The sequence below is a fragment of the Electrophorus electricus genome, chromosome 23 (assembly GCF_013358815.1).
Source record: "Electrophorus electricus isolate fEleEle1 chromosome 23, fEleEle1.pri, whole genome shotgun sequence".
NCBI classification, from domain to species: domain Eukaryota; kingdom Metazoa; phylum Chordata; class Actinopteri; order Gymnotiformes; family Gymnotidae; genus Electrophorus; species Electrophorus electricus.
In genome coordinates this window covers 5,853,874-5,872,953 of record NC_049557.1, presented here as the reverse complement: position 1 = coordinate 5,872,953, position 19,080 = coordinate 5,853,874, and the positions used below count along the sequence as shown (strand labels likewise).

The 19,080-nt window shown below is 42.6% G+C and overlaps 1 protein-coding gene across 1 annotated transcript in view; it reads left to right on the top strand.

Moving 5' to 3' along the window:
- The window catches only part of LOC113572115 (putative helicase mov-10-B.1), a 17,087-nt gene extending 489 nt beyond the window's left edge, over positions 1-16,598 (top strand). Inside the window, exons 2-22 of the mRNA XM_027001416.2 lie at positions 1-10; positions 2,774-2,979; positions 4,982-5,220; positions 5,305-5,554; positions 5,827-5,955; positions 6,081-6,243; positions 6,401-6,555; positions 7,101-7,274; positions 7,444-7,591; positions 7,858-8,019; positions 8,232-8,329; positions 8,505-8,602; positions 8,757-8,855; positions 9,090-9,192; positions 9,310-9,427; positions 14,119-14,310; positions 14,540-14,611; positions 14,736-14,861; positions 15,125-15,213; positions 15,428-15,546; positions 15,843-16,598. The exon at positions 1-10 is cut by the window's left edge and continues 93 nt beyond it. Coding sequence (XP_026857217.2) covers positions 1-10; positions 2,774-2,979; positions 4,982-5,220; positions 5,305-5,554; positions 5,827-5,955; positions 6,081-6,243; positions 6,401-6,555; positions 7,101-7,274; positions 7,444-7,591; positions 7,858-8,019; positions 8,232-8,329; positions 8,505-8,602; positions 8,757-8,855; positions 9,090-9,192; positions 9,310-9,427; positions 14,119-14,310; positions 14,540-14,611; positions 14,736-14,861; positions 15,125-15,213; positions 15,428-15,546; positions 15,843-15,904 — 2,812 coding nt within the window. The 3' untranslated portion in view covers positions 15,905-16,598. The remainder of the gene's footprint in view (positions 11-2,773; positions 2,980-4,981; positions 5,221-5,304; positions 5,555-5,826; positions 5,956-6,080; positions 6,244-6,400; positions 6,556-7,100; positions 7,275-7,443; positions 7,592-7,857; positions 8,020-8,231; positions 8,330-8,504; positions 8,603-8,756; positions 8,856-9,089; positions 9,193-9,309; positions 9,428-14,118; positions 14,311-14,539; positions 14,612-14,735; positions 14,862-15,124; positions 15,214-15,427; positions 15,547-15,842) is intronic.
- Positions 16,599-19,080: the final 2,482 nt, after the last annotated feature.

Below are 19,080 nucleotides of genomic sequence, written 5' to 3'. Positions count from 1 at the left end.
TAGCAGGAACGTGAGTCCACCCCATCCTCTCCTCATCTAGCTGGAGTTAGTTAAGACAACTTGGTCTTAAGACGTTTGCTTCAGTTTTATAAAGTCGTGGTACAAGAGGTGTACTGATAAGCCAGCGTTTTTCTAACGCTGGTTCTATCAAATGTCTTTTATACTTTTATTTCTATAAAGCACACTTCATTTTCTTACCTTAGGGGATTTGTCATATGCAAGAATGTAGCTAATCATGCAAAATTTAAAAGGAAGCTGATTAACATGCACTCACTTTCGCTTGGTCCAGCAGGGAAATAATACTGTTGCATTCTGAACTAGTGGTAGTTTACTCAGAAAGAGTCTAACATAGACTAACACAGTTACGAAACTTATTGATAACATTAATTTACATGGGACAGCCTGTAGTGTACTAAGCAGTAAAATGTAAATAGTGAACGTACACTCTCCTAAGTCATATTTTTATATGGGGCTGATAAAAAAAGTTACAAGGACCTTAACCTCAGCTACCAGTTGCAATAGGTTATAAAACTGAAGTGGCTATTTATGTTATAAAAGTACAAATTAAATAGAATAATAAAAGATGTAAATGATTAGTACGTCTGGGTGATGTCATTGAATATGTATTATGCAAACCAACACCAATGTCCTCCCTCATCTTTCCCACATGATTCAGGTTTGCCGCCTACTGTTTGTCATGTGGATTTACCATATTGTGAATGACTCAGCCATACACCAGTGATGTTGATCTAAACTTATCATAGCTTGTTCCTAATCTGCTTAACATCTTACAGATTAAGGTTTCAGGTGAAACACGCTTGTAAAAATTGGCTCCACACTACGTTCATCAATCTATGAACATTGGCTTCTGCATGTTCTACTTATGACTGCATGCACACAATGTCACTCCCCTGGTTTATATACATCAGATATATCTTCTGTTAAAAATAGAGAATGCTCATCCCTGTTACTGTTGTGCAACTCAGTGGCTGGCAAAAGACTTACACTGTGGGGCTAATATTAGTTATTATTAAGTAAAGGATGCTAAGGTAGGAAACAGCTATGGCACTGTCTATTTCATGACAAACACATTTTAACAACCAATAATCTTGAAATTAATACTAATTTAATTTAATAACCAAAAATCTTGTAATTAATTTTCATTGCGTTATCTTCGTAACAAAATTGAGATGCAATTTTAATATTATAAAATTAATAATAATCAATTTTAATAACTGCCTTTGTTAAACTTCTGTGTATGTATAATGTTTAATTATAAAGTGTTACTGCATGCATATATCAGAATATAATGTTTTAATAATTTGAATTAAATATTATCATTATGGATTTTCTTGCATAAACTTTATTTCTTGTAAAATCATACTTAACACCACTGCATTTTGTTTATTGAATGAGACTGAGCTGACAGTGTTGACTGTCAACGTTTCATATGGTTTTTTCATATGCTTTTTTCATATGTTTTTTTTTTCATATCATGTCTTTTCTGAAGGGTAGGTGAAGCTGGGCAGCTGTATCATTTATTTATTTTTTGATCATTTTTGTTCCATTTTGAACTTACACATTTTTTTGAACATCTGAGTTTGAACAGCAATTCCGGTTGGTCCTGGGAGGAGAGACGAGCTAAAATTAGCCCCGCAGAGAGCCATTTTGAAATTTATGGCAGAGCCTATACTTCAGCAGTGGTATCAACAGATAACTGCACAATTTAAATGTATGATGGTACCACCAGATCCCATCATACCCTGCAGTATAACCAGATAACCGAACACTTTCAGAAGTGTTTTTAGTGGTATGGGCTTTGAATTTCAGGGTATGTTACATGATGAAAGTAGATTTCCATAACATGTGGTTTCGTGCAACCGACTGACTACTTTGTCATCACAACTGCCTACTAGGTGTAAGGAAGGGGGGAAAGTCCAGATCTGGATTTAGACTTAAGATCCAGAGTTTAGTACGAGCAGTCACTCAAGCAGTGAAAGTGAGTTATTGTTACAGTGAGTAAAGTTCTGATGTTAAATACTCCAATTCCAAATGATAAATTATACAACACTTATATCAGACCAAGTCATTTGATTGGCCTAGAGATAGTCCATGAGACATTGACCTATACCTGTATCACTCTGCCTTACAGGTGTGGTCTATTCATTACATTAGTGATCATTAGGTATCTTATATTGTAACAAACTTTGCTGTTAATTCATCAAAATCACAAATGCCACCTAAGTGACTGTCAGCTACATGGTTGCACAATAAAGGGAACATATAGATACATGATGTACATAGTGCATAGCTACATGATGCATAGTAGATGGTCTGTGGTAACATAGACCTACACAACGTAGCAAGCTGGGAGGGGAGAAAATGTTTGTGTTGCTTCAGTCCATTTATGGAACACTTAAAAAAAGTTCTTAAAAAACATACGCTGTTGTCGCTTATTACTGTTAACTGATAAATGGTGTTTCGTAGAACTGTCGTATAGAAGCAATATCACACCCAAGGCTGTGCTGTTATACTGAATATCAGCAGGCTGTGATTTGATCATAGACACAGAGGTCGGTCTGTAGCCTTGTGCCGAAGACATTTACTATAACAAACAATCCCTCTCATGTGACGTTGCTTAACTATCAAAGTGAAAATTGGGAATTCATCAGTACGTTCAGTAATAAATCAAAATCTTGATTGAAATGTGACTTGAAGCATCAGTTACGCAGACTGAAGCAGCCCCTGGTAATTTGTGTCGTCATCTCTGGAGGTGCGAGTGGTGTTACAGGACCAGTGGTGGAGACCCTGTGTCAGGAGGAAGAGTACCAGCCATCGCCCTTTGAATGTTGGAAGCTTTCCACTACCCCCTAATGGTCTGGAGGAGTCTTCTTCTCCCACTCCTCCTGGACCTGAGGGTGGGGTGAGAGGCAGAAGGAGACTGGCTCAAGAGATCCTCCACAAACTGAAGAGTAATAGGTAAACACACACACACACACACACACACACACACACATACACACACACACACACACACACACACATACACACACACACACACACACATACACACACACATACACACATATACACACACACACACACATACACACACACACACACACACACATACACCTAGACTGTCACCTAAATGTAGATTTTAGCTGTGAGCTAATAAAAAAAGTATTTTTATATATATATATATAAATAGCTTAATAACTAAGCTGTCATTCAAATGTCCTGTTGGTAATTCCTATGAGTGCTCTGAAAGCCACACACTGAATCGAGACACGTGTGTGTGTGTGTGTGTGTGTGTGTGTGTATGTGTGTGTATGTGTGTGTATGTGTGTGTATGTGTGTGTGTGTATGTGTGTGTATGTGTGTGTGTGTGTGTGTGTATGTGTGTGTGTGTGTGTGTATGTGTGTATATGTGTGTGTGTGTGTGTGTGTATGTGTGTGTGTGTGTATATGTGTGTGTGTGTATATGTGTGTGTGTGTGTGTGCGTGTATGTGTGTGTGTGTGTGTGTGTGTGTGTGTGTGTGTGTGTGTGTGTATGTGTGTGTATGTGTGTGTGTGTGTGTGTGTATGTGTGTGTGTGTGTGTGTGTGTATGTGTGTATATGTGTGTGTGTGTGTGTGTGTATGTGTGTGTGTGTGTATATGTGTGTGTGTGTATATGTGTGTGTGTGTGTGTGCGTGTATGTGTGTGTGTGTGTGTGTGTGTGTGTGTGTGTGTGTGTGTGTGTGTGTGTGTGTGTTTACGGAAAAAGGGAAGTGGAGTAGAGAGGGGTACAAAGTCAAGTAAACGGGTCCACATGTTACTGACAGATAAATTAAAAGCACTTGTTGAAACTGATAGTCTAGCAAATGAATAAATGGTCAAGATAGGCATGAAGAAGGCAGGTGGGGGGGGGAGATCTCCCCCCAAGGCTTGTGTACTGCGTCACATCTGTCTGACAGAGAGAGATTTAGTCTACAAGATTTTTTTTACTCTAACAGGAGATGATTTCATTCTTACACTAGGTTTTTTGATTCACTTTTAGAGGGCTTAATTTACATTTGTCACAAAACACTCGCCTCCTGCGAGTCACGTGGTTTGGCCCACCATATGCAGTGGGAGGATCTCTGTTTATTTGTGCCCACGCCTGCACACCTGCATCGGGTTAGTGTCTTGTGTGTGTGTATATAAACCCGTGTCGTGGAGCGCAGTGCTGTCGGTCTTTGATATGTTTGCCTTTGTACATGTTTGTCTTTGTAAAGGGTTGCCTTTGTTCACACTAGTTATATGTATGTAGATGTTCACCGTTTATGTCATGTGTGAGTACCATCGTTGTTTTTGTTATATGTTAATAAATGTCTGTCCACGTCAAAGGAGTCTGTGCGTCCTGCCCCTCACCCTACGGCACTTGGGCCGTTACAACATTTTACAAAGTGCTAAATGTGACCCTTGTCATTCTTAACCAGTCAAAAATATTTCTACCAAATTTGCTTTTTTTTAAAGAATTTTAAAGAATGTGAGGTGGAAATTAAGTAGTAATAGTATAGTAGTAATTCTCTTACTGTTCTACCACACAATGTCTCCCATTACAGTGCCCTAATTCTATTATTAATCTACCACACAGTGTCTTCCGTTACAGTGCTCTAATTCTATTATTAATCTACCACACAGTGTCTCCCGTTGCAGTGCCCTAATTCTGTTATTAATCTACCACACAGTGTCTTCCATTACAGTGCTCTAATTCTATTATTAATCTACCACATAGTGTCTTCCATTAGAGTGCTCTAATTCTATTATTAATCTACCACACAGTGTCTCCCGTTGCAGTGCCCTAATTCTATTATTAATCTACCACACAGTGTCTTCCATTGCAGTGCTCTAATTCTATTATTAATCTACCACACAGTGTCTCCCATTGCAGTGCCCTAATTCTATTATTATTCTATTATTATTTTCATGTTACATTTTTTCTCACTCTGCCAGGTCAGAGTTTGTGGCTGATAAGAATGGAGTCCAGGTCAGCTCTGAGTTGGAGATGTTGGATGGAAAGGTCTGTTTCTTTGTGGACCAGGCAGAGGTTTGTAGGGGGAGTCTGTTGGTGGAGAATAAGGGAACTAGCAGTGTGGAGTTCACCTACTATTCACCTCTTCACTGGATAAACTGCTTCAAGTTTGAGGACTCTCAGAAAGTCACTCGCAACAATCCCCTGCGACTTGACCCTGGTAAGAGTCGGCCTCTGTGGCCTCAACTGCAGCCTGTCTCTCTACAGCCTGGAGTTGGCACACACTTCCTGTTTCATCCCCTAGGTGACAAGTATGAGGTCAGCATGATGTTCCGTTCGGCGCATGTGGGCGTGTACCAGGTCACGGTGGCATTCGAGTTCAAAACCACCGTGAGGCCTTGCTGCCAGCCCTTCCACATTGTACGCATCATTGAAGCAGAGTCCAGGACGCAGCTGGCCCAGGAGCTGGGACCAGTCAAGCCCTTTAAACCCAACAGGCTGAGCAGTTGCCAGACGGAGAACTTCAGCGTGGATGAGGGGGAAGCCCCGGAGAGGTAGGAGTGAAGAGAGCTCCCACATGAGGCAAATCACTGCGTAGTGGAAAACATGGTGGAAGAAACTTTTAAACTGTGGAATAGACTGCATCATGAGAAAAATGTCTTATGTTTTGATAAACCAAAGAAGTGCTTATGTTTTACTGAGGAGCAAATTAATGTTGAAGTTTTGAAACAAAAGATAATGGCCTGGACATTCCTCGTCTGGGTGTTGTCCAGGAAAGATTCTTCACAGGATGTCAGTGTCTGCGTCTCTGTGATCTCTCCTGTAGCCTGGCTAAACAATCTCTTGAATATGAAGTACCTCTGGGGCATTACTGCTGTCCACCTTACATCAAAGATCTGAGCCAGTTCCTGAGAAACCACCGCAAGACATCACATGACCATATCCATGAAAAGAAGTAAGTAATTACAGTGTCCAAATGTTTAGAAATGAGTGAGAGTGAAAGCCATTTAGCTCTCTTTACTGAGTTACTGTATCAGAGCTGGCTGTCACTGCGATAGTTCTCTATTCATTCCTGGTTAGGTCTCTTTTGGAAGCGCCACTGGCTTTCAGTAACTATGCCGAGCGATTTCACTTACTCCTTCACCTGGAGGAGTCTCAGATGTTGGTGGACATCAAGGCGTATGACAAAGAAGATGTCACTATGAAGCAGGACAAGCTCAACAAGAAGCTGCTAGTGCTCCAGGTCAGTGCAAGAGCAGGGTCAGAACTCTAGAGTGTCTCCATTTAATGAATCAATACTCCACCTGTGCTCCACCTATGCTCCACCCATGCTTTAATGGCCGTGAGGCCACGAGTTCAAACCCTCCACATTTACACTGGCTCCATGTCCTCGTCTCCAGGTTCCAGGTGTTTCTGAGAACCGCCCGTCAGTGTTGAGAGGTGATCACCTTCTGGTTACCAAGTCTAAGGACGTACACTTGCAGAACATCACTAAATACAAAGGCTATGTGCACCGTGTAGAGCTGGACCAACTCAAGCTTGGGTTCTCGTCGAAGTAAGGACGCCTGCAGAACCTCGTCTGCCCGTGTTGCTTTGTTTTAGACTAAGCTATGAGCAAGCGACGGTGTGCTAAAACAGCTACACTGATATGCACGCTCCTTCACTTATTTGTGAGTTCATTGCCTGCACCTGTAGGTACACCTGACCAGTTTATTGGGTGCAGTTACAGACTGTAGCTCAGCTGTTTCCATGCACAGTGCCTCAGCCTGCCTCCTGCTCGTTCATCACTGGCCTATTTTTAACCACAGGACTGAAAATGATTCAGGTGACTGATCATTCTCAACACATCCATAACTAAGACATGGTTGTGACATGGTTGGTGTTGTTGAGCTGGTACAGGTTCATCAGGTATAATGGTGTAGCTGGTTTTTTTTTTTTTTACAAGTGCTAATTGGCTTGTGAGTAATTGCATACCTACAATGTGTACTTTCAACACGTTTCCAAAGAGAAGATGCTGGTTGGCAGGTAGAACCAATTTCAGTGTCTTTTGTGCTAGATTAGAAATCTCTATTGATATTGTCTCTTTGTCTGGATGTCTAGGTTCCTAGCCAGTTTCATAGACAAAATGAAGTTTCGGGTGGAGTTCACCGTGAACCGCGTCCCACTGAGACTACAGCACCGTGCTGTGCAGCTGGCTGTCCAGCACCAGCTTGAAGATGTTCTATTCCCTGTGGGGTCAAAGGCCACGATCCCAGGGTCACAGCGTTTACTGAGGTTAGTGTGGTGTCTGTAGGCCATATATTGCTTTGGGATACCATATTTCTCAAAAATTCAATTTCCATCGGCTGCGACTATAAATGCGGTTTTAAATGTTCAAAAGAACTTGTATACACACAATGGTAGTATTAATACTTCGTGTTTGCGTGTGTGTTTGTGATATTAGCTTGTTTGATAGAAAGTTGGAGGAGAACACTGAGCAGTACACAGCAGTGTGCAACATCGTGGCTGGAGTGTCCAAGCCAGCCCCATATCTGGTGTTTGGACCTCCGGGAACGGGCAAAACAGTCACCATGGTGGAGGCCATCAAACAGGTGGCGCGCGTTTCACCAGCTTTCACCCTCATAGGCACATGGCCCACCTCACAACATACTCAAACAAAACTGAATACACAGTTGCTTAACAGTATGGTGATAACACTTCCTTCCTCACGTGCCATAGTTTTCTTTTCTGGTATGAAATCTGCTGGCAGACGTCCAGTCAATGTTCTGTGCGTGTGGTAATTCGTTGTGTCTTGAGCCCTCAATGCCTCCGAACACCTCTGACCACGTCTGCTTGTGTGGTATTGCCCACGGCCCAGGTGCTGAAGTGTGTATCAGGCGCACGTGTGCTGGCGTGCGCGCCCTCAAACAGCGCTGCGGACCAGCTGTGCGTGAGGGTGCTGCAGCACTTGGACCCACGTGAGATCTACCGCCTCTACGCCAGCAGCCGCGACCCCAACCAGGTGCCCCACAACCTGCTGGTGAGTAACAGAAGGAGATGTGCTGCCTGCTCGTGTGTTTGTGAGTGCACGTGTCTATGCATGTGTGCAAGTGTGCACATGCCATATTAAAGTCCAATTTCCATCAGCGGCTGGACTGTGCGCATGTGTACATCTATATAAAGCACTTTTGCTGCACTGGGTTTACATTGTATTAGACTGGGATTACACTGGTGTGCGTTTGCTCTCTCTAGGATGTCTGTAATCTTAAAGACGAGATGTATGAGTTTCCGTGTAAAATGGAGCTGATGAAGTATAAAATCCTGGTCACCACGCTGGTTACAGCTGGCAGGTAAAACTCCCTCACAGTTGTTGAGATTTTTGGCGGGGTGGACTAATCCTGGACTGTAGTCCAGTCAGTGGAGGAAAGCACTCAAAATCCCGACTAGTCTAGGAATGTAACGTTCCGTAAATTTCTTCAGCTCTTTCACAGTGAACTGCGTGTGTGTGTGTGTGTGTTTGTATAGACTGGTCACTGGGGGGTTGCCTCCAGGTCATTTCACTCATATCTTTTTGGATGAAGCCGGTCACGCAGTAGAATCGGAAGCTATTATTGGCGTAGCTGGTAAGAACATTGCCAACCAAGATGTTTCACACACAGACACGCACACACACACACACACACACACACACAAACACACACACACACGTTTTGGGGGTTTTCTTTGCTTTAGTCATGATCCGTGTATGTGTGTGTGTGTGTGTGTGTGTGTGTGTAGGTCTGCTGCAGGCGGAAACAGGGCAGCTGGTATTGGCTGGGGATCCAAAGCAGCTGGGGCCGATACTGAGGTCTCCATTCGCTATCAAATACGGCCTGGGTGAGCTGCAGATCTCTCTGCATGACAGTCCTCAGCCAGGGCACTGTGCTTCTCCTCCTACACCCACTGCTCTGTGCCTCGTTATGCTTAGACATTAACATATTTCCTTGATGTAATGGATATTGTGACAATCTGTTTGATGTGCTCAATGTGACCCCTGTCTCCTGGCTAGCTGTCTGTCTTTCTCCATGTGTGCCTGTCCCCCTGTGACCTGTCTTTCTCTCTTTCCTTCAGCTCTGTCACTGCTGGAGAGACTGATGACACAAAATCCCCTTTATCAGAAAGGAGACACTGGATTCAACAATCAATACGTCACCAAGCTGCTTCGTAACTACAGGTGTAGCGTGCCAGTCCAGCTTGCCTACAGATCACTTTTAAAACAGGAGTTCTGGAGTCCATTTATCGGTGGTATTTTTAAACCTTAATCCTTTTTCACTTTCTCTCTTGGACGCAGGTCTCACAGGTCCATTCTGAAGGTACCAAATGAGATGTTCTACGACAGCGAGCTGCAACCATATGCAGATGAGTACACCACCAGTTTCTACTGCAACTGGGAGCACCTCCCTAACAAAGTGAGTTCCAGTGCACACACATGGGGCTCATATGGGCCTGGTCAAATTAGGGAGGCCCCATAAATTAAAATCTGCCGTTGGCATCCTTATGATATGAAGTCGAGTTTTTTAAACCTGCTCTTCTGGTTTCCGAGCTTTGGTTACTGTGGGCCAAATCCTTACACATATTGCCAAATTTAATCTGATGTTAACAGCACTTAGTGCTGCAGCAACATGATTCATCTTTCAAAAATATGGAGTGCCAGCATGTTTTACCATTTGCGTGATATATGGCACTAATGCATTTGCTCTTATTCGCATGTTAGCGATTCATAATAGGACACCTCTCTGCAAAAAATACCGCCTGAACCTGTCTGATCGTCATTTTCCTGTTAATAAACAAGTGTAGATTGGACGATCTTTTCTCTTACAGGGTTTGGTCACACAAGCAAGCCATCATCAAAATTCTGCACATTTCACATTTAGCTAACTGAAACATTTCTTTAAAAGCCACATTTTTGGTCTGTTCGAAGAGAGCAAGACAAATGTTGAAGCTGCTGTAGTAGTATGTACACAGAAATGAAGGTAACTTCCTTGAGCAGGATCTTAGAATACCACAAATCTTTGCCTAATAAATGCTAATTTAGATGTTAGATAAACATATATAGACATAAATAGTCTATAAACATATATAGACTGAGAAGAGATTATTTCGAAAAATAATTTTTGATCAACTCAGGTTACATTACAAATGCGTCTTTTTTTTTAATGCAACTTTTATGCAACTGGCAGTCAACGTACCTGGCAGTCAATTCCTATTTACAATGGGCTTTGTAAATAGAAATTAAATACCGTGTTGTACATTATGCGTGGTGTAGAGCAGTTACCATCATGTTTTATGAATCTGGCCCAGTGCCTTGGACCTACTGGCTGGCAGAGCAGTTAATTTGCCTCGTTTTATGATTTCATTCAGTTTGGTTTAACTTTGACTCTCTACCTTCATCTTACATTTTACTTACTTTATGCTGCGTCCTTTCGCACAGGTTTTATGCTTCAGTTTGTTTCTGAATATTTCTTTCATGTTTGTTCTACATGGTACACTGTGTCTTTGTGGCAGAACATGCCAAGGTCGGACGATAAACACTCCTTCATCTGTTATCTCCCACCACACTTCTCTTCTGCTCTCGCTACTTAAATTTGACCCCCTCTGCTGTGTACACTGATGTGAGATACTAGTGGCCTAATGCTAAACTTCTGAAAGCGCTGATCAATAGTTACTCTTAAGTACACAAACATCAATAACCTTTAGATCAGTTTAGTATCCTGACTCATCTTTGACAAATTTCTAACACAAGTCCTTATTAGAAATATTAGCTGGGAAGACCGATTTGTTGTTTCTGCTTAGGCCACATGAGGGAAAGGAAACTAGGCTTATTGGTATACATTCAGATTTGTCATTTGTGGGTTTCCTTGTATAGCAGTTGTTAGATTTTTTATTTCACTAATGATGACTTGATGGAGGTAAGAACCAGGCACACCCTTTCTGAAGGAATTGTCCATGTTTATTAGTAGTGATGTTGCAAGGATGAAAGTTAATTCCTTTCTACCCTACTTTTGTTGTTTTGTCTGTTGTTGTCTGATAGCAAGTAAACAGTGTTTTCACATACTCAGTGTCACCCACATTATATACAGTTTTCAGAAGTGATTACGTAATCACCCCACCTTCTTTACGTACAAGTGTTTGAAATCTCCACTATTACATCCAAATATACATTATTCAGTATCTGTAAATTGAGATTCATGCAAGTTGAAGCTTGACACCATTATATTCCAATGGAAGACTTTCCTTTTTTTTTTTTTTAAACAAAGATGATGTCAGCTCACACCACCGAGCCAGATAAAGTCTTACTTCTGCACCACTCTGTCCTTGGTAAGACAACAAACCTTGTTTGGCCACAGAACTCTCAAAGTTTTGTAAAACAACAATCTTTCCCAGTACTAATGATGTTATTTCTCATGGGAAGAGTCCAGAGTGATATGCCTGAGACTTGCATGGAGGCCTTGGAACCATGTGCATGAAAGCCTCTGCTCTGCACGTACAGACCCAAAAAGGCCTCTGACCTTAAGATACCCCAGGAACATTATTCATCTTTATGCTATCAAACACAGTCTTGCACCACTCTGCACCTGTTACGGAGAGCTTCAATGTCTATTATAATTACATCACAGATTGTGTCATGAAAATACACAATAATGTTTGGCCTTTCCTTTACCCCAAAACAATACTTCAAACTGAAGATGGATCTCTGTGTGTGTGTGTGTGCATGTGAGTGTGAAAGAGGTAGCAGCATGACATGGACTGTGTGTGATGTGAATTGTATTGTGTGGCAAGATTGCCCTCAGAGAGTTTGCTGTTTGTCTGGTTAAGGAGGCTGATTGCTCTTGGGTAGAAACGGTTTCTAAGTCTGGCAGCACGAGAACAACACCAGTGAGGTCTTCCAGAGAGCAGGAGGGTGAAGCGATGGTGATAGTGGTATGTCAGGTCCTCGGAGAAGGTCCTTGCTCTGTGTAGGTAGCATGTTCTCTGAACCTCCTCGTGGATCAACAGCTGGACCCGATGGGTTTCCGGGCAAGTCTTTCTGCAACACTGCAGCTGGGGTCCCATGTCGGTGCTTTCCATATCGCTGCAGTACAAGCTGACGAGCAGGTCCTATCGCAGGCAAGGCTGTGCTTTCTTCAGCAGTGGTGTTCACAGTCCATGCCAGATCCTCTGACACGTGGACGCCCAGGAACTTGAAGCTAGGCACTCTGCCATGTCTCCATTTATAAAGATCGGAGCTGGAGCTTTACCGCTTGTCCTGAAGTCAGTGATCAGCTCCTTGGTTTTATTGGTGTTGAGAGCCAGGATGTTTTCTGAGCACCACTTAGTCAGGGCTTGTACCACATACCTATAAGCTGATTCACTGCTGTCAGAAATCAGACCAATCACAGCTGTATCATCTGTATATTTCATGAATGAGTTTGTATTATGGCCAGGAGTCATGCATGAAAACAGAATACAGTAGTGCGCTTAACATGTACCTTGCGTGTACTGCTAAGTATCAAAATGGAAAGTTGTTTTCTAAATGTTTTCTAGATGTTTTCTGAATCTGACAGACTGGGGGAAATCAGACAGGAATCCAGTATCCAGCAGCAAAGGTGCTTATTGAGGCTTAGATCTTGGAGCTTGGAGACCATCTTTTCTGGGATTATTGTGCTGAACGCATTGCTGCAGTCAATGTCCAGCATCTTGACGTATGTTTACTAACAAGGTGAGTTGGTGCATTGTGAAGAGGCATGGAGATGCTATCTTCTGTAGACCCGTTGGTGTGGTATGCAAACTGGTGTTGGTCCAGAGCATCAGGCCTGGTGCTTGTGATACGTATCCTTACCACTTTTTCAAAGCACTTCATGGCGAGCGGGGTGATGTCATTTAAGGGCATTGAGGCATACGGTGGCAGATTTCTTTTGGCAGTGGTACAGTGGTAGCTGTTTTGAAACATCTGGGGGCAATGGCTTGTGACAAATGTACTGAAGATGTTGGCAAATTCTTTCAGTAGTGGCATGGATTTAAAAAATGACATTCGCCTTCAGAGCTATAACTTGACCAGCTCCCACATACCTAAAAGCACTAATCACACCCCGTTCTGCACCACGCTGCCTTCAAGCCTCTAGTACTGCTCGACTTGAACCACCATCCCCCAAGACACAAAGAAGATATGCATTAAGACTCTTCTCTGTCCTGGAACCTAGCTGGTGGAATAAACTTTCATTGGCTGTCTATATAAATGAGGCCCTGGCTGTCTTCAGTTGAAGACTGAAGACTCACCTCTTCACTGAACCACTAAGCACTTAAATAAGTGGTTAAAAAATTGTTTTACTACTTTCTTTTCCACTCTAGCCAAGGCTTTAGCCTGACAGCACTCTTAACACTGACCTATCTATTCTCACATGAGGATATGGATTTGAGAGAGACTACAAAGCACTCCTGTAAGTCACTGTGGAAAAGGGTGTCTGCAAAATGCTGTAAACATAAATGCAGCCCACTTGCGCACGCGCACACACACACACACACACACACACACACACACATATGCAGAAAACATTTAGAAAATGTGACTTCTAAGGAAGCCTCAAGCCCTCACAAAATCCTGTGTGCCTCACTACTGCACATCAACTCTTAACCTCTTTCAGTGCTACATACCCCAGCAACATTATTCATCTTTATGCTATCAAACACAGTCTTGCACCACTCTGCACCTGTTACAGAGAGCTTCAAAGCCTATTAGAATTACATCACAGATTGCCTCATGAAAATACACAATAACGTTTGGCCTTTCCTTTACCCCAAAACATTTTATTACTTCAAACTGAAGATGGATGGATGTGTGTGTGTGTGTGTGTGTGTGTGTGTGTGAAAGAGGTAGCAGCACGACATGGACTGTGTCAGTGATGTGAATTGTATTTTGTGGCAAGATTGCCCTCTGAGAGTTTGCTGTTTGTTTGAACCTGCCACATCTGCTGTCATCGCTCAACACAACCAAATAACATTTTTAATACTCTCAATCCCATCCAGTGTTATCCGTATTAGCCCAGAAACCTCTTGAAGTGCTCGGTGATGACTGTAAAAACCAGCCCAGTTTGAACTCTCTGTATTTTGAACTGTTGGCCAGGGCTTTCCCGTGATTTTCCATGGCGTTCTCGGGAAGGACGAGCGAGAGTTGAACAGCCCATCGTTCTTCAACGTCAGTGAGATCACCATTGTCATGGACTACCTGAAGAAGCTATTGTTGTCACAGGGCAAGAAGGGCATCGCCAAGATCTCACCCCAAGACATCGGCATCATCGCCCCCTACAGGAAACAGGTGGGAGCACACCTGCAGGACTCTTTCACCTTGTGAAAAAGCAGCTTGAAGTGTAACGGTGGTGAAGTGCGTGTTGAATCTCTTCTGTAGACACAAATGAGTAAAGGTGTGAAAGAAACTACTGATTCTAAAAGCCACTCAAGAGGAGAAGAGATACAAGGTTGAGCCATCTAACATGCTCACAGTGCTCTCTCTTTGTGTGTATGTGTGTGTGGGGAGGCACTTCCAGGTTGAGAAACTGAGGAAAGCGATCAGAAAAACTGATGAGTTGGAACGCTACACAGGCATTGAAGACCTGAAGGTAACACTGAACTAATATGGAATCTTCTCTATGTCACCTTTGCATGGCCTTCACTACCCCTTTCACACTTGACAGCCCTGTCAAAGCGTGTGTGTGTGTGTGTGTGTGTGTTCGTGCACTTCAGGTGGGCTCAGTGGAGGAATTTCAGGGTCAGGAGCGGAGGGTAATCATCGTGACTACAGTCCGCAGCAACAGTGAACACATCAGTATGGACATCCAGTACAACATTGGCTTCCTTAAAAATGAAAAGGTATTAGTCACACACACACACACACACACACACACACACACACACACAAGTACACAGGCATGCATGTACATGCCACATATGGAAATACAAATACGGATGTGTATTCTCCTTCTGCCTCTCCTGTGTTTCGCCAAATGGAAGTGTAAAATACAGGGGAGGGAGACAGGCTCTTAAGGGATCTTAGATAATCATTTACACTATCAAAATTGCTTAAAACATTCTAACTTTATGTCCCTAAATCATCTGGGACTCCAACTCTGCAGAGGTTCAATGTTGCTATGACACGACCCAGGGCCCTGCTCATCGTCGTGGGAAACCCCATAATTCTCAGCAGCGACCCTACCTGGGGCAGGTAACCACAATAAACTGCTGCTGATATTTATTACAGTAATACTCATACTGCTTATATAAAGTGCAGTGTCATTTGTATTAATGTCTGAGTGCGAGGGCTATTTATTGGGTTATTAAGCCAGCATCAGTGACATCTGTAGTTGGATAGTGATGACCAGTAACATTCAGTGTATTTTATCCTTTATGGGTGCGTGTGTGTGTGCTTGTGTGTGAAGGTTTATCGAGTACTGCACCGCTGAGGGAGGCTACACTGGTTTTGACCGCACCACCATTGAGGGCACCGAGGACGTGGTGGATCGGCTCATGGCTCTTAGCATCCGAATAGAGCCTGAAGGTGAGCACTGATCCAGAGACAGGGCTCAGACTCGTAAGCCTGACCCTCCGTGAACTGCCGAAGAGCTGTGCCAGTGCTAGTGCGAGTGTGCAGCTGACGTAACTGGCATTAGAAGACATCAGGCAAAGGCAAAAACCCACTTGTGTTCATATGAGCACCAAATGAATATGGAATGCCCTCTTTAGCACACTCACAAATGTGCTTTAGCAGGTCTAGATTTATGCTCTGTAAGGAGCTATAATGATAATCTCTCTCTCTCTCTCTCTCTCTCTCTCTCTCTCTCTCTCTCTCTCTAGTGGACACTGAAGAGAGTGGCATCCAGCAGCATGTTAACCTTGAGTGGAGGAATGAACAGTGACACTCTCTCGTAAACAATTATGGGAAAAAATGGATGTTTGTGGTACTGCCTACGTGTGTTCATGTTTCCTGGCATTTGTTGCCGGGGGAGTAGAACAGGTCCAGCAGGCTTTACTGGAGCTCACCTGCTTTTGCTGTCTTCTGTCATTCATATTTCCTGTCCCGTTATAATTTTACGTCTGCACCCCAAAGTCACAGGGTGCCTTGATTATTTTCTTAATGTCTTTGCTTCATGATTAAAATTAGAATATTTTTGAATTTTATGAAAATTTGATGGAAATGTTATCAGATTTTATACAAATTTTGATTTGTTGATAATCTGTGAGATGTTCAGATTATATTAAGAGCAACTGCTGTTTTTAATGTAATCAAAATAATATAATTCAGCAAACTTTAGTCGATGAGTTGTTTTGGATAATGGCTTGTGTTAAAATAGCTCAATGACCTACCTACATATAATATTTTGTGTTAAAATAGCTCAATGACCTACCTACATATAATATTTTTTCAGTATATTAGTACAATAACATACAAAATATATAATGGAATTTTGGTTGAAGAGTTTGGAATTTATAAGCCCTTTGCCTTTACAGTTTTGCTGGAATAAGTAATCTAAGTAATAAGTAATATGGAATAAGTAATCTAAGATTTTCAATTTGCTTTAATTGAATACATTTTTTTTATTGTTCAATTGACTGACAGTCTAATTGCATCATTCTAAGCAACATTATTCCAAACTAAGACCACAGGGATACTTAGCTGGTCAAAAACCTTCAAAATCACACCAGAGTAACATAAAAGGTTTGGTGTGCTTTGAGGTCAGTGCACCTTCACACAGAATGTTGGTTGGACTTACGTGGCAGGCTGACAGCTAGTTGCACTGCTTCAGGCCCTCGGAACACTGCTGGTGCACGCTGCCTCACGGAGGTGTTCTTGGTCTTTTTGAAGTCAGAGGTTGAGAGGTTTTCCTTTGAGATGCAGCAAAGCAAGGACATAACACTGGATGGATGAAAGATCCGCTCGGCTACTTCAGGGCGCAGCGGTATTGTGTGAATTGGCATTCCAGTGACCACCTGGCCCAAAGCAACAGCGCAGAAGCTGCTTCTCAGATCTGGCTGAACTGTGGACAGTGAGGTCAGCACAATCTAGTTCAGGTGGGATATCTCTCAACCAGCCCTTGTTTGATCGTAGTGCATGAAATGAAACCAAGTCCATTTTTAGTGCCCTCAGTTTTGATAAATAGGATGATGTGTGTGTCTGGGTGTAGGTAACGTGTGCTTATAGCATCAGTAAACAATGAGCATGTTGTCAGCAGTGCTATAGCTGTGTGGTGCGGCTTCTCCAACCATGAGCTTTGTCTACTTCAGACTTCTCCACCAATACTTGTTCATCAGTGCACAAATACCATAATCAATATACCAATTAGTCAATCAACGCGCCAATACAATAATCAATAAATCACTTTGTCGGACAATGCATAAAATCTATCCGGACACAGCACAGCACCAACAACCAACAACCTTCACTTAACGTGGATTGGATTCCATTCCTTCTGTGTTGAGACTTGTTCAAGTTACTGACTTTTTGAATACACCCTGCACACACATCCAGTCCTCAAACCAGTTCTGACTACCCAGTCTAGCACAGATCACCTGTAGGAACATGCACACAAATGGAAATCTTAGATACACAAATTCTCAGACATTATCAGTGTCACTGCAGAGCTAATACGAGCGGGTTGACAGGCCTGGAGTACAAGGCAGCGCAAAAATGAACCTACCTGTCCCTGGAATTACCCTCACAGGTACCGCTCGGATCTGCACAAAGGCAGTAAAGCTTTAGGCAGCTGGTATTCAAGAATATGGATGGAATAGTGACTGTATAACTGTACAACTGTATAAAAGAAGAATTGGGGGGACAATTTAACATTATAAGTACAACAAGTAACATTAAATGTTATTAGTATAAGCATAAATATATTAAAATAAATAAATAATTGGCAGTTATCCCTCATGTTATTCACCAGATTTGGACACTCAATTAATGACATCCTCCATCCTCATGTACATAACCCACATTCATTACCATGTTGCTCCTGGTGAACCCCACACGCTCCCAGAAGAATACTCTCCGAGGTGATCTACTAAAGAACTCACTTTAAACACTGAAGTTCAGCCTTTAAATCACTGATTCCCAGTTTACCTTGAATCTCCGAAACACTTGAATCTCCAAGGAAGAATGACGATTCAGTCTCTAAAACTACTCACTTGAATGTTTTAATCCTACCTATAAAATATAAGTCTGGAAAGATCATAAAATGTTTGTTAAGGAACGTCTGCCAAAGGTGGCAGTGATGGAACATAGGATAGTGATTGTAAAAACTTCGAGTGGCATTTGGCTGCAAAAATGCATCTTCTACTGTAGTGACAATGCCTTGAATGAAACGAAGAGTTATTATCGATGTGTTTTTACTTTGCATGAACACCTCATTGCAGAATAATAATGGAATGACTAGCAGGCATTTAATTTTACACTTGCTGTGCTTTTCTGTTCATTTCCGAGTACTTACCTACCCTTCATACACGTTCATCCTCTGCTCATTCTGGGTAGAGCTAACTGTGTCTCCCCCTTGTGGCTGTTAAGAGCAGCGCGAGTGTCGAATTGAGCTCAGCATGTAGCCCACACCCTCCAGTATTGACACAGCTATGCATCATTGACTTGACTGAAGCCAGGAATATACTACAAAGCTAGATTCACGAGAGAGCACGCTGACTGGATCAACCTCACCACTGAGCAGAATCCAAACGAACTTTGCTGGACTCCGAATTCTTGAAAACACGGACAACTTCTTCGCCACTTTGCAGATCCGATCAAAAACAGCAGTGCAGCTCCAGGCTCCAGAGAAATACTCAAAAGAATAGCTGGGCTCCATTGCAGAAGGTGAGCTCCACTGTGGAAGCAGGCAGCTTTATTATAAATGACAGTTATGGCTGGAGAGAGTGAGCCATCTTCAGAAGAACCTGGCCTCTCCCGGGCCCGTGTGCAGCGGAAGAGGAGTAGCAGCAGCTGAGATATTTCCTTGAAGATACAGTGTGACAGAGTGGGTCATCGAGGCATCTCACATTCTCAGTCTCACAAACACACATGGAAATTAAGGAGCCCAGGAGTTTCAGGATT